At 42.5% G+C, this 21,851-nt stretch overlaps 1 protein-coding gene across 1 annotated transcript in view; it reads left to right on the top strand.

The window, feature by feature from the left end:
* The window catches only part of PPIL4 (peptidylprolyl isomerase like 4), a 64,625-nt gene that overhangs the window by 7,949 nt on the left and 34,825 nt on the right, over positions 1-21,851 (top strand). Inside the window, exons 2-6 of the mRNA XM_082251988.1 lie at positions 1,635-1,702; positions 3,752-3,816; positions 4,597-4,714; positions 7,939-8,081; positions 16,359-16,455. Coding sequence (XP_082108114.1) covers positions 1,635-1,702; positions 3,752-3,816; positions 4,597-4,714; positions 7,939-8,081; positions 16,359-16,455 — 491 coding nt within the window. The remainder of the gene's footprint in view (positions 1-1,634; positions 1,703-3,751; positions 3,817-4,596; positions 4,715-7,938; positions 8,082-16,358; positions 16,456-21,851) is intronic.

Here is a 21,851-nt window from a genome sequence, read left to right as displayed (position 1 = left end):
TTTTTCAGGTGTTTTTAAGCTAACGGACGGTGGAAAGTTCATTTTTTGGTTGGTACTCTGCTTTAAGAAAGGGTGCAAGGACCTTTTCCCTGCTTTTTCAGCAGGTACAGCAGCCCATTCAAATGATAGGGTTGCTGAGCTGATGCATACACGAGCTGCAGGAAACTCTATGTGAATCTAGTTATTCACCCATATGCGTTGGTCTGTGTTGGGCAGCCTTGTCCAAGCAGCCCCAGCTGAAAGATGAGGCATTTTGTCCCTGAGTCCTATGAGATGAGTTTACACGAGTGTGCTTCAGTGTTGTGCACTGGAAAAAAGCAGGACATGCACTACATTTTTTTTTTTTCCAGCATGGCATGTACTTTGTGCTCGATACAGTATATTGCACCCAGTTTACTGCTGTGAATAAAGCTGAATAAAACTTGTGACATGTTGATAAAGTAAAACTGTGGGATAAAGTAAACTGTGGATGCTTCAGTTGTGAGGAATTGCCACTGCCCCCTGCACAGTGCTCACCAGCAGTTGCATTATAAAAAAAACAAGCCTTTACTGCTCTCCTCAATAGACTCCTCAATAGAACTGCTATTTTATGAGCTTTTTATTACCAACTCCAGTAGCTTTTTTGTCTGCTCTCCGTGATAGGCTTCTCATGGAAACACACTTCTAGTGGCAGCATGAAAAGAGTGATCTGGCCAGAGACAAAAAAAACAATCATGTGAATGGACTTTTACATGTACAGTGCTAACAAAAATAGAAAATATTGGATCTGCGCAAAATAACTGTAAGGCCTCATTCACATGGGCGTTCCTAAACGAAGAACCATCTTTGCCTGCAAGGGATGCAAAGGTGTTCTGTGCATCCGATTGCAGGCAGTCCCATTCATGTCTGTTGGGGTGCAGTGGCTATGTAGGCACAGCCACTGGTCCCAATTTACCAGCTGTGTGGGTTCTTGTCCCTGTACACTTGGGCACATGCACCCACACGGCTATCAAATTGAGACTGTATCTATGTAGCTGCTGTGCCCCATTTATACATAAAAAAAGGGACCACAGAAAGACCAAGTGGTCCATCAAGTGTATGTATGTGTGAGAAGAAAAAAAATAAATGTGTGTGTGTATATGTGTGTGTGTGTATGTGTGTATATATATATATATATATATATATATATATATATATATATATATATATATATATATATATATATATATATATATATAATATATTAAATGAAAAAAAATTTCATGAGTATTCTGTAGATCTATGTTTGTCCCATGCATGTTTGAAACCACTTGCTACCTCTGCTGGAAGGTTATTCCAAGCATGAACTCCCCCTTCAGTAAAATAATAATTTCTAAGATTCGTTTTGAACTTTCCTCCAGTTAGTTTAGGGTCATGTCCCAGTGTTCTGGTTTCACATTGAAAATACTGCCCTCTGACATGAATGGGACCTCCTGCAATCCTCACACCTGTGCATCCCATGCAGGCAAAGAGGGCTCTTTGCACAGGATTACGGATAGGTACACCTGTGTGAATGAGGCCTAAAGATAAAAAATAAAGTGACCCCCACCACTGTACTATAATATATTTTCATAGTAATTCCTATGTTTTTTTTTTTTTTTTTCTTTCTTTTTCAGCCTGCCTAAATTTTCTGAAGTTGTGCAAAATAAAATATTATAATTTCTGTCTCATACACAATGTGCAGGTGAGTCTTTTATATTTTTTTTTTTATAGCATAGACCATTAAGTTAATGTTTGTGGGTTTGACATTTAAATGCTTGTTTAATATGTTGATTTCAAGGGAAAGGTTCAGTATTTAAAAATGTATAATTTAATATTTGTAAGACACTGAAGAGGTAAAACATCCAATTGTTTGTTTCATTTCTTGAAGATGTGTGCTTGAACTGTGTGTTTGTCTGTCCTTTTTGACTTTGCCACTAAAAAGTAGGCTTTACTCTTCTGTTGTATATTCAATTTTATAGTATCGGGAATAAAGGTAAAGTGGGGGTGTTCCGTGAGAAAAACCTACCCTCGTCACTTCCTGCCAGAAACAGCTGAGCACCGCAGCAGTGCGCATGCTCACACCCCCGGATACGTAATGGAGCGGCTGAGGATCAGACTAGTGCGCATGCGCACTAGTATGAAACGATCACGGTGTCCGTGAAAAAAACCTACCCACGCGGCGGTTACATTAAAACAGCTGTGCTGCAATATGGGTCAATATAAAATCCTAGAATCCACTTTGACTGTTTTTATATAAAAATTTCCAATGTGTTTCTGTAATCGAATAGTGTGAAATACCTTTGATACAGTAACATAACTGCAAAGGGTTCCCCCTAGGGGTGGGACTTTAGCGACAATCACACTTCCAAAAAGAGTAAAATTAAATCATTTATTAAATTACAGCAAGGTAAAATTGATCAAAAAGATCAGACAATATACTATTATACAACATATACAAGAGTGTAGTGTATGGATGTAAAACCATATGTGGAGCGTGAGTAATACATATACTGTAGGGTATATGATGAAAGATGAGGAAATACTCCAACTTGACGTGTTTCAGGCGAGTGTGCCTTTCTTCAGGGGTCTAGAGATGGAGAACATTGATTTCCAGATGAATATGAAGGTGCGACAAGAGAGTCGCAACAGGTAAAATTAAAAGGACTGATTGGGAGATCTGCTGTGGAAGATGGTGTATGTAGACGGAGATGAGCTGCCAAGGGATGTCCTCTCCTCGGAGTTTCAGCGAGGATGCCAAAAAATGTAGGTCACCCTGGCGTCCCTTCTAGAGTATGCCAGATGGGTACCGGAGGGCTGTTGGAAAGTGAGCTCCAAAGATTTTTTTTTTGTAAGATTCCAAAAGGAGGGTCTTTGTATTATTGTAGTGAGGTCACCAGGTCATGGTATGCTTATCCATAGAGGGCAATGGGGGGGGGGGGGGATCAGTGGTCCTCCCTAAAGTAATTAGGGGTAAGACGGCCCAAATGCGGTACTGAGTGAGGAAGCCGAGAGGTATCCAAATATTGGGCCGGGTACTGGATCTGGATGCAGATGTCAAGAGAGGTCCAGGTCTGTGGTCAAGGTACTGGATCTGGGTGGTGGTGTCCGAAATGTCCAGATCCTTATGCAGCCCTTCGGTAAAGCCCTGCTAAGCTAATCTGCTCTCCTCTCCTTCTCTTCTCATAGCTGTCAGCAGGGGATCTCTGCCCCTCCCCTCAGAGCAGGCGCCGAGTATTTTATTATAATTGTGTGAAATACCTTCTGTACAGCGCCGCTCGGCACTCAGCTGATTTCTCTTTCTTCTCTTCTCCCCCCACTGACAGCTGGGGGTCACGGAAACGATGAGCGGCGCTGTAACAATGGTATTTCACACTATTATAATATAATGCTCGGCGCTTCTGTGACCCGCTCTGAACACTGCAGAAGGGAGGGGCTGAGATCCCCTGCTGACAACTATGAGAAGAGAAGCAGCAGGAAATCAGCTGAGCGCCGAGCAGTGCTGTACTGAAGGTATTTCACACTATTGGATTACAGAAACACACACTGGACATTTATATAAAACAGTATAAAAGTGGATTCTAGGATTTTACATACACCAAACTAGGGCTTATTTTCGGGGAAGGACTTATCTTGCAGCCCTCCCCGAAAATAACAGTAGGTCTTATTTTCAGGGAAACAACTGTAACACTGCCAAGTAACACTGATTTATATGTGCCCTAATGTATTTCTTTTTTTTTTTTTTAATTCATAGAGAGACTTTATCATACAGACTGGTGATCCTCTGGGGACAGGCCGAGGAGGAGAATCTATTTTTAGGTATGTTCAGCTTCATTACACTTTATTTTCTAAATGTGGATTAACTTCATGTGAAAAAGTTTCAGGGCTCCACAATTTTATTTTCCCGTTTTTCTTCAACTTTTACTGTCTTGACTACATATAGAAAAAGCCATACAGATTCTCCATCTCCATTCAGCAACACCGGTCAGACTCCTTAATTTAGGCTTCCAGATCTGGGTATTACTGAAATTTCTTGCTGGCAAGTAAATTGCAAAAGCATGGTGTATTTAATTGGCTTTGTATATACGGTATTCTTAAACCATCTGTTTCCTAGGAAGCCCTATATAGGGATCTCAATAACAGACCTTTTAGCTATATGATGATAGGTGTGACTACTGTAATAAAATTCTGCAGCAGACTGGTTCAGCTTTTATAGAGGTTAAAGTAGTGTTGGTACAGTCCTAATGATTGTTATACAGCACAACACTGTGTGGGTGCCTCAGACTAGATTTTGACTTTTAGTTTGTGTTTCTAAAGTGCATTTTGATTGTCTAGTGTACAGAGTTGCTGCTAAAGGTATTGTCTGGAAAAAAGGGTGGTGGACCCTTGTTCTGTGCTTTTGAAATCACCTGGGGAATGTCAAGTGCCATTTACTGTTTCACAATGCAGCTGATGATGGGTAGGGAGATTTTCCGTAAGAATTTAGAGGGACTGGCAACCATCACTGTTAATGATGCAAAATGACATTGTTCATTGAGTTCTGCAGAATTGGAGGAGTTCTTCCTATTCTTGTAAACCAGTCTTTTATTTTCTCTTTAGTAAACTGTATGGTGACCAAGCTCGCTATTTTGAACCTGAAAAAGTGCCACGAATAAAACACAAAAAAGTGGGAACAGTGTCAATGGTGAACAATGGCAGTGATCAGCATGGATCTCAGGTAAGTTAAACATTTTCATTTTAGTCTAAAGCAAACTTTCAGGAAACAGTAACAATATTGTCAAAAATAATATATATTTGGTTAGTCATTTTGTAATAATAAAGGCCATTTTCTAATAGTTAATGAATCACAGACGGCAACATTAATGTTAATAACAATTTCTTTGGTAGGAGTCTTTGCAATTTTACCCAGTGTATTCCTAAAAGGCTTCCCTTTGCTACAGATTTTGTAGAAATGATTATTTCATATACACAGCTGTGCTCCTAAGTTTACATACCCTGGCAGAATTTACGATTTCTTGGCCATTTTTCCAAGAATATGAATGAGGACACAGAAACTTTTCTTTCACACATGGTTAGTGTTTGGCTTAAGCCAATCAACTGTGTTTACTCCTTTCTTTTTTTTTTTTTTTTTTTTTTTTTTTATTATAATGACAACAGAAATTAATGACCCTGATCAAAAGTTTACATACCCTGGTGATTTTGGCCTAAAAACATGCACACAAGTTGACACAAAGGGGTTTTAATGGCTATTAAAGGTAATCATCCTCACCTGTGATCTGTTTGCTTGTAATTTAGTCTGTGTGTATAAAAGGTCAATGAGTTTCTGGACTCCTGACAGACCCTTGCATCTTTCATCCAGTGCTGCCCTAACGTTTCTGGATTCTGAGTCATGGGGAAAGCAAAAGAATTGTCAAAGGATCTGCAGGAAAAGGTATTTGAACTGTATAAAACAGGAAAGGGATATAAAAAGATATCCAAGGAATTGAGAATGCCAAAAAGCAGTGTTTAAACTCATATCAAGAAGTGGAAAAATGAGGGGTTCTGTCGAAACCAAACCACGGTCAGGTAGACCAACTAAAATTTCAGCCACAACTGCCAGGAAAATTGTTTGGGATGCAAAGAAAAACCCACAAATCACTTCAGGTGAAATACAGGACTCTCTGAAAACATGCGGTGTGGCTGTTTCAAGAGGCACTTGAAGAAAGATGGGCTGCATGGTCGAGTCGCCAGAAAAAAGCCATTACCATGCAAATGCCACAAAGTATCCCACTTACAATGCACCAAACAGCACTGAGACAAGCCTCAAACCTTCTGGCACAAAGTCATTTGAAGTGATGAGACCAAAATTTTAGCTTTTTGGCCACAACCATAAATGCTACATTTGGAGAGGAGTCAACAAGGCCTATGATGAACGGTACACCATTCCTTCTGTGAAACAGGGAGGTGGATCGCTAATGTTTTGGGGATGCGTGAGTAACAAAGGCACAGGAAATTTGGTCAGAATTGCTGGCAAGATGAATGCAGGATGTTATCAAAAAATACTGGAGGAAAATTTGCATTCATCAGCCCGGAAGCTGTGCATGGGACGTACTTGGACATTCCAACATGACAATGATCCTAAACACAAGGCCAAGTCCACCTGTCATTGGCTACAGCAGAATAAAGTGAAGGTTCTGGAGTTGCCATCTCAGTCTCCTGACCTCTATATCATTGAGCCACTCTGGGGAGATATCAAACGTGCAGTTCATGCAAGACAGCCCAAGAATTTAAAGGAACTGGAGGCTTTTTGCCAGAAGATTGGGCAGCTTTACCATCTGAGAAGATAAAGAGCCTCATCCACAAATACCACAAAAGACTTCAATCTGTCATTGATGTTAAAGGGGGCAATACACGTATTAAGAACTGGGGTATGTGAACTTTTTGATCAGGGTCATTTGGGTAGTTTCTGTTGTCATTCTGATTTTAAAAAGAGTAAACACAGTTGATTGATAATAAATGGCTTCAGCCAAACCCTAACCATGAGTGAAAGAAAAGTTTGTGTTTTATCATTCATATTCTGTGGAAAATGGCCAAGAAATCATAAATTCTTCCAGGGTATGTAAACTTATGAGCACAACTGTACACACGCTTGTGCATATACCTATTGCTCCTGCTGTCCTTCATTACCTTTTTTCTTTAAAATTACATACACTATATTACTAAAAGTATTGGAACACCTGCCTTTACACGCACATGAACTTTAATGGCATCCCAGTGTTAGTCTGTAGGGTTCAATATTGAGTTGGCACACCCTTTGCAGCTATAACAGCTTCAACTCTTCTGGGAAGGCTGTCCACAAGGTTTAGGAGTGTGTCAATGGGAATGTTTGACCATTCTTCTGGAAATACGTTTGTGAGGTTAGGCACTTGGTTACATAGTTGCATAGTTAGTGAGGTTGAAAAAAAGACATCAGTCCATCCAGTTCAACCTATGATGTGTGTGTGTGTTTGCTGTTAACCATACATTGTATACCCCTGTATGTTGTGGTCTCTAAGGTGCCCATCTAATAGTTTTTTTGAAACTATCAATGCTCCCTGCTGATACGGCTGCTTGTGAAAGAGAATTCCACATCCTTACCGCTCTTACAGTGAAGAACCCCTTACGCACTTTAAGGTTAAACCGCCTTTCCTCTAGTTTTAGTGAGTGGCCACGTGTCTTATTGTATCTCCTTTCTCTGAATAGTTTGTTCCTTATGCTAGGGTCGCCAGTACAGTATTTGTACATTGATGTGGTCAAGAAGGCCTTGCCCGCAGTCTCTGCTCTACTGCATCACAAAGGTGTTCTATCTGGTTGAGGTCAGGACTCTGTGCAGGCCGGTCAAGTTCCTCCACCCCAAACTCACTCATTCATGTCTTTTATGGGCCTTGCTTTGTGCACTGGTGCCCAGTCATGTTGGAACAGGAAGGGGCTATCCCCAAACTGTTCCCACAAAGTTAGGAGCACAAAATTTGTCCAAAATGTCTTGGTATGTTGGCGCCTTAAGAGTTACCTTTACTGGAACTAAGGGGCTAAACCCAACCCCTGGAAAAACAACCCCGCACCATAATCCCCCCCCCCCCCCACCACCAAATGATTTAGCCCAGTGCACAAAGCAAGGTCCATAAAGACATGGATGAGTGAGTTTGGGGTGGAGAAACTAGACTGGACCTAAATTTCATGTGTATGTAAAAGCAGGTGTCTCAATATTTTTGGTAATGGAGTGTATATTTTACTTCTAGCCATGTTTTCCCTTGCTGTCTGTAACTGTAAAATGGTGTGCAATCTATTTTAAAGAGTACTGTGAATGCACATTTCATTCCTTTCCACTCGTATATCGTTTATTTTTTTGGCACAACCACAGTACTCCTGTGTACTGATGATTTATTTTAGGATTACTCTATGATTTTTTTCCCTTTTTTTTAGTTTCTGATCACAACAGGGGAGAATCTGGATTATTTGGATGGGGTACATACCGTATTTGGAGAAGTAACAGAGGGAGTGGATGTACTGAAGAAAATGAATGAGACTTTTGTGGATAAAGATTTCGTTCCTTATCAAGACATCAGGTATGCAGGATGTGTGCTCTTTTGTAGGACCAGTTTTCTGTAAATCACAGGTTCTCCAATGTTAATTATTAATGAGATTTTGCATCTGAAACCATGCGTGAACTTGATCCTTTGCTGTAGTAACGTTTTAAATTTTTTTTTTTTTTTTGGCCAGTATTAACCACCTAAGCCCCGGAAGATTTTACCCCCATTCCGACCAGGGGGTATTTTGCAAATCGGCACTGCGTGACTTTAATGGACAATTGCGCGGTCGTGCGACACTGTACCTAAACCAATTTGACGTCCTTTTTTTTTTTTTTCCCCACAAACAGAGCTTTCTTTTGGCAGTATTTGATCACCTGTGCGATTTTTCTTTTTTTTTTTTTTTTTTTTTTTTTTTTTTTTATATCACGCGCTATAAACAAAAAAAGAGCGTCAATTTTGCAAAAATAACAATATTTTTCACTTTTTTTTTTTTATATGAAATTCCCCCCAAAAAAAAGTAAAAATCAAAATTTTTTAAAATTTTCGGCCAATTTGTAAAAAAAAATCGCAAAAAGCGTATTTTGATTGGTTTGCGCAAAAGTTATTGCGTTTACTAACAAAGGGAAAGATTTTTGTCTTTTTTTTTTTTTTTTTAACGCGTAATGGCGGCGATCTGCGATTTTTTTTTTTTTTTTTTCCCGACATTGCGGCGGACAGATCGGACCCTTGACTGACATTTTTGACACTTTTGGGGTTACCAGTGACATTTCTACAGTAATCAGTGCTATATATATATATATGTACTGTTACTCTAAAATTACACTGGCAGTGAAGGGGTTAACTTTATTTGAGAGGGAGGGGCTGTGTGTGTCCCTAGGGGCATGCTTTCTACTGTGATTGGCTGTGGCTTGAGGTGTAGGGACACTGATCAACGGTCCTACATAGTAGATCCGTATGATCAGGGTTTCTACACAGGAAGAACTGACAGGCAGCTTGTTTACACAAGCTGCCTGCCTTTCTCCCTCTCCCCCGACGATCGCGCGCGCGCGGGGGGGGGGGGGGGTGGGTTAGTGACCGCGTGGGAGCTCCCCAGACCCTCCGAGGCTAGTGACGTGTATATAGAAAAGAGGAGGCGCAAACACCTAGTGCATTACCCGTGGTCAATTTGCAAATTGTTTAATAAAAAATGCCAAATGCATACTCACAGACGTAGAGATAAAAACATGTTATAAGAATCCACCATGTGTGAACTGGGACACGTACTTCAGTCAGGACCGCTAACGCGTTTCGGGGGTCAGGCCCCCTTCCTCAGAGCTGGGTATATATACACGTCACTTTGCCTGTGAGGGGCTGACCGCCGCAGTATATTTACTTGCGGCGGTCGGCAAGTGGTTAAAATTGTAGTTCAGGGTTATTCCTCGGTTGGAACACATCTGCTTTTAAAAATGTATGGGAGGAATTACATAGGAAACTAATTGCAAACTTTTAAATTCTTTTAAATTCTTTGATACACTTTCCATAGACTGAAATTCTAAAATCAATAAAACCTTTAAAGGTAACAACTAAAAACCAGCTTATTAAAGGAGGGGGTAATAAACCTAAAATCCTCATCAAAACTTCTCTGGATGTGTTTCTTAGTTATTCAGAATGAGCATTTAAAGCTACAGCGTCCTAAGTTTAGACTGGGGTTCAATCAAAGTTGAATGCCATCTAATCCTTTTCTTTTAAATTGTCTTGACCACGCCTTGCTTATAGCACATATGCCCTGCAATCTTTGTTCATTCTTATGGATGGTTTCATATGATGCTTCAGATGTACAAAGAAAGGATCTATCCCTATGTGGGGGACCAACTTGTACATGCGTGGTAAGCACAGGGCCCAGTCTGGACTGTTTTGAAGAAAATACTTTTGGCATTTGACAGGGCCAAACAGTCAAGAACCTATGAGTGGTGCTAAAGGTAAGTATGGGGGTGATTTCCCCAAAGGCAAACTCTATTAAATGTAAGGTTCCTCTCTAACCCCTTCAAATTGTTAAATGCTTCATTCTTTACCTCCCTGTTCTTGCAGTGCAAGGGGCATACATTTTTGAAGTGATTAGTGCTAGTACTCGACTATTTTTCAGGGAGTTGCATCTTGTGCAATTTTAGGGGTATGGTTAGTTTATTTTTGAGGTCAAGTTTTAGGAGAGAAGTCAAGGGTTTAGCTTAAATTGTAGGACAGAAGGACAGTTAAAGTATATGTAAACTCTCACCTTGTAAAATAACCCATTCCATTTAAAATCAAAATGAAACGCAAAATATTGTGTGTGTGTGTGTGTGTGTGTCAACACAAGTCTGATCATTGGAGGAGAGCAGGCAGCTAGAGAACTGACCCCGGTATGCTCTCCTGCTTTAGTGTGGCCAGTTTTTAATAGGCGAGTGACTGGCAGGAACCACCACATATTTCACACAAAGGAAGAAATACAAAGAGAACATGATACTTTTTCAAGTACACGGGACAGCAGGCAAATATGGGTTGACAAATTCTTGAAAGAGGAGCTCCAAGCAATGTCCTCTCCCGAATCGATTCTTCAATCTGCTTTGGTTGCAGGAGCTGGCATCTCTTGTGAGGGAAACCTAAAGTGAAGGCTTGCAGCTTCAAAGCTGTTTTTTCCTACGCATGCGTGAGCCGACCAATGCCTTGTGAATGGTCCCATAGTCTTCTGGGACATGTGAGATGTCAGAACCCAGGTGCCCCACAAAAAAGTGCCGACTATGGCAGTGGAGGGGGAGAGGATGCAAACCAGTGGAAACTTTTCTCCTTTTGGGTGAAGTTCTGCTTTAAGTCTTAGGATTAGCCTAATGGTCAGGTCAGTGTTTTGGGGTTGGTTTCCAACTAGCTTTTGGAACCTTTTTGCGCTGGATGAGCACAAATCTGTGTGTGCGTGCGCTTTCTCAATCAAACCATGCTGTATTAATTTTGAGTTATTTGTGTTTTCTATGAGATGCAATAAAATGCAACTTATAATTAAAAGTGTAGCACACCCCCTAAGAAACTACAGATGAACTGGGATCCCCCCCCCCCCCCCCTGCACAGCCAGGCGCATCAAATTTTCACAGGCACTCAGAGACGAAGAACAGTCCGCAGCTTTTGTTTTTGTGATTTATTGAGGTTAATAACTTGTATGGGACGTTCTAGGATGCCCACTTGACTTCAACAGCAAACTTGACAACAACTTCAGGGCCATCTTTCCTATACAATGTCTATATACAGTCTACAGCGGGGGTCCACAACCTGTAGATCGTAGCCAGGTGACTGATGCTTTGGGATGGCAGCTCAGCAAGCCCAGACTGCAATCTACCAAAGAGTGCAATGCAGAGAGACTACTTGTAAATTTGGAGCTGTAGTAAGGAGCAAGAGCTGCCTAAGCCGATGCCTCCTCTGTACAGCTGGCCCCTGTCCCATGCGGAGTGATATCAACTACACTCCACCTCTTATCCTGGCTAGTGGTCTTTAACCACTTCAGCTCCTGAAGATTTTACCCCCTTCCTGACCAGGCCATTTTTTTTGCAATACGGCAATGCGTTGCTTTTAACTGACAATTGCATGGTCATGCGACACTGTGCCAAAATAAATGTATGTCCTTTGTCCCACAAATAGAGTGCTCCGTCTTCCTTTTTGTGGTATTTTGTGACCTCCTGTGGTTTTTATTTTTTGTGCTATTAACAAAAAAAGACTAATAATTAAAAAAAAAAAAAAATTCTGCTATAAAACATATCCAATAAAAAAAAATCTAATTTCTTCATCAATTTAGGCCAGTATGCATTCTGCTACATGTTTTTGGTTAAAAAAAAAAAAAAAAAAATCCCAATAAGTGTATATTGATTTTGCGCAAAAGTTATCACGTCCACAAACTAGGGGATAGATTTATGGACTTTTTTTATTTTAAATTGTTCTTACTGTTAAAGGCAGCACTCAGCGTGGGGCATGGGTTGTTTTTTTTTTTTTTTTTTTTTTTTTTTTTTTTTTTTTTTTTTTTTTTTTTTCTCTTCTCAGGACTGCGACATTGCGGCTGACAAATCTGACACATGTCACTTTTTGGGGACCAGTGATGCCAATTCAGTGCTAAAGACTGCACTGTCTCTGTATAAATGATGACACTGGCAGGGAGGGGGTTAACATCTGGGTGATTATAGGGTTAAGTGTGCTCCTAGGGAGTGATTTCTAACTTCTAATTCTAACTTGGAGGGGGGATGGAAATGGATGCAGTAGAGGAAAATGGAGATTGGTGTTTCTGCTTAGAAACACAGGATCTCAATTTTCCTCTGTGACAGGACTGTGGTCTGCCTTGTTTACATAGGCAGACCGCCATTCTGCCTCTCCTCGGAATGATCGCCGGGTCCGCTGATTGGCTCCCGTTGTGTCCAATCACAGCAGAAGCAGGGATCTAGCGGTGCACGTGCGCGCCCCAGATCTTGTGCACATAATCGCGTACAGGTACGTGATTTTGCGCAGCCAGGCCGCCCTGCCACAGTTTATATGCCGCAGGCAGTCCAGAAGTGACTAGAGTGGTACCAACAGCAGAAAAGAAGAAAAGCTTAGGTCAGTGTGAAGTGCTACACTGGGCATGATAGTAAATGGCTGCTTTCACACTGATGTGCTGGGGTTTACCCACACCGCGGGTGCAGTGCAGTGTACCTACAGCTTTCCTGCGGGTTTGCTGTGCTTAGTCATATACTTCTATATCCTGTGGATTTGGTGCACTTTTTCAAAATGTACCAAACTCCTGGATGCGGGAGTTTTGGTGTACTTTCAGAAAGTGCACCACACCTGCAGGATATAATAGAAGTCTAAGGCAAAGCGCAGCTAACCCAGGAAAATCGCAAATGCACTATGTTGCAGGTAAACTGCAGCACATTAGTGCGAAAACAGCCTTATAGGGGGTTTAGAACAGTAGTCGTTCGTTTACTACATTTGCAGTTTGGGGGGTGTAAAACCCCATTACCACCCCTGCCCCAACCGCACCCCCCTTTAGTTGCAGTGGTTAGGGGTGTAAACATGCTGCAGCAGGAGTTATACTCCCTGTCATGTTTGGTGGGTGTAGCACCTGCCAAGCATGACCCTGATATAAACCCACGATTGCCGCGCAATGCACGTGATTGCGACACAGCACTATAGCAATTTAGAGTTTAAATCCGGTGTGAGGAGGCAACACTGTGCCCGGTGATATTTGACATCTCCCATGATGTTCAGGTAGATCTCCACCTCTTTAAGGTTGCCTACTCCTAGTCTACAGTATATACAGACCCTCAACGCTCCACCAGCACTTCACTTGCTTACAGTTCCAGCTCAATCACGGTTCGTGGATCCGACAAGCACACTTGGGTCTAGTGGTTCTACCCACATATTGCAACCCGCACCCACACTGGAGCATATAAACTATGCCCCGTGTGGTGCAGGTGACAAAATCTTTGATTATGTGGGTCTCGTGTGGCAGTGGCAATAAACTCCTTTTTAAATTAGCCTTTGAAGTCTTACATGCAGCACATCCGCCACAGACCTAAAACCCCTTCTGATCAGGAAACAGTCTATTTTCGGTTTTGACTGGTGGGTCAACTACCCCTTGGGCCAGACGATCCCTAAGGGTCGGAGCCCTCCTATAAATGAACTTTGGTCGTTCTGGCAGGGCCGGGCCTAAAATGCGATCACTTTTTAATATAGGCCAGTATTTTGCCACAATGCCCTCAAACTTCCTATACTGGACATTGTAGTCCAAGACCAGACTATATTCATTGTTGGCAGGTGTCCTCTGTATTCCTGTGAGAATGGACTCCCTATTTACGGAACCAACCTTCGCTATTTCATTATTGATATGTCCGGGGTCATAACCCTTCTTTGGGTATGCCTTTCTGTCCTGTTTTTTTTTTTTTCAGGCGAACCTGATTGGACTTTTATATCTGTTTGTTTGTTTGCACCTGCCTACCTCCGATCAGGGAACAGACAGATCTCTTGCTGAAAAAAGCAGATCTGCCCTGTTACCTTAGAACAGGAGGTATATTGGGATTCCACACCACCTTTCCCCTACCCTCTGGCCCTCCTTGTTGTTTTAGATAAGTGGTAATCTGGGAAGGAAGAAAAGACTAGAGATAAAGAGTTAACAGGGCTCAGGTGTCAAAAAGAGGGTTGAGGTGAAGGGTCTAAGGAATGTCCCATGTTCTCCAGAGTACACAGCAAGGGTTGATGGACTTTGCTGTGGACTGCTCCCAGCGTGATGCCCTCCGTTACATTCAGAGTGGCAGCAGCTAACTGCAGGCAGAAACAAAGCATTGAAAAAAAAATATGGAAGCCAAGTTCTTGGTCAAGTCAAGCAATGTCACAGCAGTCAGATGAGAATCCTCAAGAAACTAGCATAGGCTGTAAACAGGTATCGGAACTGGAACTGGATAGGCGCCTGGGAACAAATGGTTAGAACGGTCTTTGCGTAGGCAAAAAACTATATGCACTGAGCAGGTTTAAATCGCTCTCCCTGACTTGACTTCAGAGTAAGTGTTCAACAGTTCTCTTACTTGCCAGCATGCAGCTGAAGTGCAAGAGCATCAAAACCTGCAGGGTGAAAACGATCTGCAGCATGTTTCTGGGAAAATCGAAAATGGTTCTGCAGAGAAATGGGATCAAAAATGAGACCTAGGGTGAAACGACAAACTGATCCGGCAGTACCTTAGCTGAAACCTGAACTGCTGGAGACAGTGACACAGGTTGTTTTGGAAAATGGCCAACTGTGATAGGACAGCACTGGATTTCTGCCAGAATCAACAGTTACTGTTTGCATTTAATAAACAATATAACTGGCAGTGTCCAGAGGCTGGTATGGAATGATATCGGTCAGAGCTGGTTTCGCGTTTTACCTTGCCATTAACAGTAATTGAAGGCTTACCTTTGAAAAAATAAATACGTGTGCGCATGCGTGTGTGGTTTTTTTATTTATTTTTTTACACAAGCCTTCAAAGCATTGCATCTATGATCAGTGGATTGCAGGTGCAATGTCAGGCTCCTGCAAACTCTTCATCTAGCTCTCTGTCCATATCTCTGTACAGGCTATCAATTGAAGAGCTGGAGGAAGATTCAATGGGCTAAGAGTGCTCTGATTACTCGTAGTCCATTGAGAATTAGAAGTCCATCTGTTGTGGAGGAAGATGGGACTTGTAGTTCATTCATTCACAGATGCTTGTGAATGAATAATGTGACTGTTAAGCCCCATGCACACGTAGCGATTGTCGGCCGTAAATATGCGGCCGACGACCGATCGGCCAATTGTAGGCTTGTTAGTATGATGCTTCCGACAGCGTATTTTCGGCCGAACAGAATCTGTCGTGCAGGCATTAAAATTTTTGTTGGCCAACACCAGAACAGCCGATTGTTCGCCAGTCAGTACAGAATTCAAAACAAACAGCCGATTAGCAAGACTGGGCATGCTCAGAGAAGAAAAAACACATGGAAAGTTAACCATCACATGACATCACTTCTGCAGTCGGCTGTTGTTGGCTGACAAAATTCATGTGCAGTCTTTTGCAGTTTTCAGCCGACAGGACAGCACCGGACAAAAGACAGCCAATCGTTCGGCCGACATTCGGTACGTGTGTACGGGGCTTTAGCACTGAGCCCTGCACAGCCATGCCGATTTCAAATCTGACAGCAGCTGTGGGAGAGAAGAGCCCACATTCACGGTTTCAGGTAAGGAGAAATTTGCACCACGTTACACCCTAAATACAGATGAAACCTTGTGCAAAATGGTGAGCTTGGCCTTTAAACATCCAACCAGGGAGGGAAGTAAGTATGTAATTTACCAAAGATGACATTGCTTCAATTTTACATTGAATGATTCAGTCTAAAAGTTCAAGTCAGACAAAGCCAGTCATGTGGCAAGCTGCTTATGCTGATCTGGTTTTTAGCTAACTCGCAGTGCTCTGTAAATGCTGTGTCAAACAGTTTGTTAGTATGGTTAGAATGGTTGAATAAAGACACCAGTCCACCCAGTTTAACCTGTGCGGTGTAAAACAAAAAATCTATACAAACAAATAAAAACAATAAAATCTCAATTTACAAATTCATATACCAGTTTAAAGTGCTGCAGTGACTTCTTCCCCTTTTTTTTTTTTTTTTTTTTTTTCTTGTTGCGCAATACACTTTAAGTTTTTTTGAAAACTGTTGAAGATATTTTTGTGCTATTGGGTATTATATTAGTTAAACGGTACCTACATTCTAAATTGCATAGCACGTTTGTGTTTAAAATTTTACAGTTGTATTTTTAATAAACCATGCAATACTGTGTTATAGGATAAACCATACTGTGATTCTAGATGATCCATTTGATGATCCACAAGGACTGGTTATTCCAGATCGCTCCCCGGAACCCACCAAAGCTCAATTAGATGTAAGTATTTATTACAGGTATTTACAGTGCATCCAGAAAGTATTCACAGTGCTTCACTTTTTCCACATTTTGTTATGTTACAGCCTTATTCCAAAATGGATTCAGATCATCATTATTTTCCTCAAAATTCTACAAACAATTCCCCATAATGACAACGTGAAAGAAGATTGTTTGAAATCTTTGCAAATTGTATTAAAAATTGAGCTCAGAAGCATCCTGTTTCCACTGATCATCCTTGAGGTGTTTGTACAACTTTATTGAAGACCACCTGTGGTAAATGCAGTAAATTGGGCATGATTTAGAAAGGCGCACACCTGTCTATATAAGGTCCTACAGTTAACAGTGCATGTCCGAGCACAAATCAAGCTATAAAGTCCAAGGAATTGTCTGAAAACCTCTGAGACAGGATTGTATTGAGGCACGGATCTGGGGAAGGGTACATAAAAATTTCTGCAGCATTGAAGTTCCAAATGAGCACAGTGGTCTCTATCATTTGTAAATGGAAGAAGTTTGGAACCACAAGGACTATTTCTAGAATGGGCCACCCAGCCAAATTGAGAAATCTGGGGATAAAGGCCTTAGTCAGGGTGGTGACCACAAAAAGGTTGGTCACTCTGGGAGAGCTCCAGCGTTTCTCTGTGGAGAGAAGAGAACTTTCCAGAAGAAAAACCATCTTTGCAGCACTCCACCAATCAGGCCTGTATGGTAGAGTGGTCAGATGGAAACCTCTCCTCAGTAAAAGGCATATTAAAGCCCGCCTGGAGTTTGCCAAAAGGCACCTGAAGGATTCTCAGACCATGAGAAACAAAATTCTCTAGTCTGATGAAACAAAGATTTGAACACTTTTGACCTGAATGGCATCATGTCTGGAGGAAACCAGGCACTGCTCATCATATGGCCAAAACCTTTACTACAGTGAAGCATGGTGGTGGTTCATCATGCTGTGTGGATGTTTTTCAGCGGCAGGAACTGGGAGACTAGTCAGGATCGAGGGAAAGAAGAATGCAGCAATGTATAGAGACATCCTTTAAGAAAACCTGCTCCAGGGCGATATGAACCTCAGACCTTGGGCGAAGGTTCATCTTCCAACAGGACAAGGACGCTAAGTACACAGCCAAGATCAAATGTCCTTGATTGGCCCAGCCAGAGTCTAGACTTGAACCGGATTGAACAACTCTGGAAAGATCTGAATATGGCTGTGCACCGACGCTCCCAGTCCAACCTGATGGAGCTTAAGAGGTCCTGCAAAAAAGAATGGGAGAAACTGCCCGAAAATGAGTGTCCCAAGCTTGTAGCATCATACCCAAAAAGACTTGAGGCTGTAATTGGTGACAAAGGTGCTTCAACAAAGTATTAAGCAAAGGCTGTGCATACTTATATACATGTGACTTTTTTCATTTTTTTTTTATTTTAATACATTTGCAAAGATTTCAAACAAACTTCTTTCATGTTGTCATTCTGAGGCATTGTTTGTAGAATTTTGAGGAAAATTAATGAATTTATTCCATTTTGGAATAAAGCTGTAACATAAAATGTGGAAAAAGTGAAGCGCTGTACATACTTTCTGGATGGACTGCATATATCGCCAACATTTTTACACAGCGCTTTTTCATATAGTACATTCACATCAGTTCCAGACCTGAAGGAGCTTACAGTTGACGGTGTCTACCTCCTATGCATGCATAGTCATACTAGGACAATTGGGCAGGACAGGAACCAGATAACTTACCAGCATGTATGTAACTCAATATAAGTGTTCTACTTTAAGAGGTATATAATTCCACAGACTCCTATCACATATCCAGAATAGTCTGAGTATGATTGTCTCTCCTTAATGAGCTAGAAATGGCCAACATGAATACAAGTGGGGGCATATGAAAGGGATTCCTGTCAATACTTGAGAGCAGCAAAATTTACCTGTAAGGGCAGCTGGTCCATATTTTCTGTTTGATAAAATTAGGCTCTCTCACAGTGATTTATAAGTGCCTACCTGCTTTACCTTTGTAATAGCAATCTTAACCACTTTAATACAGGGCACTTTCACCCCCTTCCTGCCCAGGCCAATTTTCAGCTTTTAGCGCTGTTGCATTTTGAATGACAATTGCGCGGTCATGCAACACTGTACCTAAACCAGATTTATGTAATTTTCCCTCCAGAAATAGAGCTTTCTTTTTTTGGTATTTGATCACCGCACGTTTTTTTCTTTTTTGCTAAACAAATAAAAAAAAAGACTGAAAAGTTTGAAAAAATAATTTTTTTTTTTTGTTTTATGCTATACAATTTTGTAAATACGTTTTTTCCTGCACTGATAGGAGGCGCTGATAGGCACTGATATTGGGCACTGATAGGTGGCACTGATGGGTGGCACTGGTGGGCAATAATGGGCACTGGTAGGCGGCACTGATAGATGGCAATGATGGGCACTGATGGGGAGGGCACTGGCGGGCAGCATTGATGGGGAGGGCACTGGGGGGCTCCCTGAGCCCTGATTGCCATCCCTGGTGGCCATAGTGGGCATCCCTGGGGTCATAGGTGGGCATCCCTGGTGGTTCTAGTGGCACTCTTTTACTCGTGCCTGTCAGGCACGTGCTGAGGAAAGCCGATCAATGGCTCTTCCTGTGTACTATGTACATGGTAAAGAGCCTACGTCAGTAGGCTCTTTACCGAGAGCGGAGATGCGGGGAGTCAGACTGACACGGCGCGCAAATCGCATTTTCCTGCCGCCATCATATGACGTCCGGTCAGGATAATGCAATCACATTCCCGCCGTCAATCGCCTATAGGGCAGGCGGGAAGTGGTTAAAGTTAGAGTAAACTCTTTCTTTTTCACCTTTTTTTTTTTTTTTTTTTTTTTTTTTACCTACAGGTAAGCTTCTAATAAAGCTTACCTGTAGGTAAAATGAATAAACGGTGCACGAGATATTCCAGTGAGCAGCAGCCGGTGACGTCATACCCATACCTTTCCTTCAAAGCTCTGTGCTGTAAACCGAGACTCCCGTAACCGCGTGCCACTGGAGGGCTTTGTTTTTAAGTTAAGTCTCTCCTAATGTGATAATATGCGATGGAGTTTTGCTTTTATTCAGTAACTTTACTACTGCTTTAAAACCTAATGTAAAGAGTATTTGTACATATACTATACAAGCAAACACCTGTTTTGTGCAGAACAAGGCATCTCTGGACCACTCCCGGAATGTTTCACTTGCAGCCTGCAGCTCCTACTAGCCTTGATAGATCATGATTGTGACCGCATAAAACATCTATGGGTACAGATGCTTTCCTTGCGGCTTTCTAATTTTTTTTTTTTTTTTTCATGGACTTAAGTCCCCACTTTGTGCTGAATATATTGTACATTTGCCTTCTACTACATTTTTTTTTTTTCTTTCTGCATTGAAATCTAACTACTAGGTATTCAGTGTTATTTTCTGAAGTTTCAGTGCATTGTCTTACCAGTCCACCTATTCAAAGAAACTTTCTCTAGCGCTCATTGACAGACGTAGTCCTCGGTGATACACCACCTTCGGGTTATGTTGCCTCCACAGGAGCAGGACTAGACAGGAAATTAAAAAGCTCTGGCCACACCCTAGGGGCAGTCCCAGAGGGTATATCCTCTCTCTCTCTGCCTCAGCAAATCAGTTATTTTCTGTCTAGTTAGGAGTAAGGACCTAGATACCTTGCTGGGATCTTAGGTCCTGGCAAGAATTTTTTTCTTAAAGGATTGTTAGACAGCTTTTTTTCTCCAGTGTTCCTGTGAGATCTTCAAGCAAGAAAGCTGAACTGGGCGACGGGCTGGATGTTGAGATCCGGTGGTCACCCCAGTTCAGCCTACGAGCGCGTGCAGGCCATAGCTCCGCGCTGAGTCGGCCGCGACAAAGTCCCATTAAAAGGACTGAACCCGCGAGTTAAACGTCTCGCTGAAACGCCAAAGACCATGAGTCACGGCGTCCGTATCGGTCGACAGCCCTCCCGCCCCGGTGGAGAGGGGTACTGTCAGGAGTTGGTGCCCGCCTGGTTCCGGTATGGTGAGTAGTATGTTCCCCCTTTTTCCCCTGACGGGTTTTGTGGTGAACGCGGGCCCCTCTCTGTATGGTAAGAAAGAGTCCTTTCTATCCTATAACATGTCACAAATCCTCCTACTTTGAGTGTGATTTTATGTGCAAAAGCCAGGAGGCTTGGTTTGGGAGCTAACAATCTATTGTATACATGTTTAAAAGATGTAATCTGTGGCATTCTGGGAATCTTATGGGTTAAGTATAAGCTACCTACCAGTCAGAAGCCACGGACATGTAGACTGCCTTCCAAATCAGATCTCCAGCTATTAGCAGGCCTCCCGAACGGCCATGCGGTCCGCCAGGGCCGGTACCGCCAACCACGCCATATCCCCATGCAGAGAGAGTGTTGTGTGCCCTGCAGCACACTGCTATTCAGTATAGGCCGCCGCCATTTTTTTTGCTGGATCGCACGAGCCGCCATTTTGGCGTAGCCTCGTGTCTCCAGCATGGGGGCGGCCATGTTTGAGGTGATCCTACACCTCGTGGAGCTTGGGGGAGGCGCCGGAAGGCGTGCAGAGGGGCGGAGCCGCCTCCTTTCTTCCTGGGCAGCCAGCCAAAAGACTTCCTGTTTGTCAAGACAGCGCTGTAAGCTGTTGCAGTTTAACTCTGAGCATCAAGTGGTGAGCCTGGGGGTCTATCTCTCTCTCTCTCTCTCTCTCTCTCTCTCTCTCTCTCTCTCTCGATCGATAGGGATCCCTAGCAGGTAACACTAAGGGGCTTTTTGTGGCGCTGGGGGTCATATTCCCCCACCTGTTTCCCTCGAGGGGGCCTCGGGACCCGCCGGTGCACAGAGTATAGAGTCATTTACAGCAATTTTGGAGTCTATGGTGGCTCGGGTGGAGGCGGCCTGTCAGGGACGGGGGTCAAGGAAGCGACCCCCGCCTACCCCTATACTATCTGACACCTCTGACTCAGATTCAGAGATGGTCACGGCAGTTGCAGGTTCCTCTGCAAGGGCTGTTATCCCAGGTAAAGCCCCCTCAGACAGTGAGGAGGACGCTTCTTCTCTTGCTATAATTCAGGAAGAAGCATTGGTGGACGCACTAGTTGTGGCAGTGCAAGAAACCTTAAAACTTGAGGCTTTACCGGCAGAGGCAACTGAAACAGAGAGGCCTTTTGGGACTAATAAGCCCATCAAGACGGCGAAGGCTTTTCCTGTACCTAAATGTTTCGGTAATCAGATTAAAGGAGAATGGGAGCATTCTAAACGTACCTTTACTATTTCCAAGCGTATTGCTAGACGCTATCCGTTTGAGGAATCCATCATTAAGAAATGGACGGTACCACCAGTCGTGGATCCGCCTATTTCCAGGCTGAATAAAGCCACGGTTATTCCAGTGGAGGACA

This window comes from Pelophylax lessonae (assembly GCF_965119305.1).
Source record: "Pelophylax lessonae genome assembly, chromosome: 3".
Lineage (NCBI taxonomy): Eukaryota > Metazoa > Chordata > Amphibia > Anura > Ranidae > Pelophylax > Pelophylax lessonae.
This window is presented reverse-complemented; position numbering and strand designations above follow the sequence as displayed.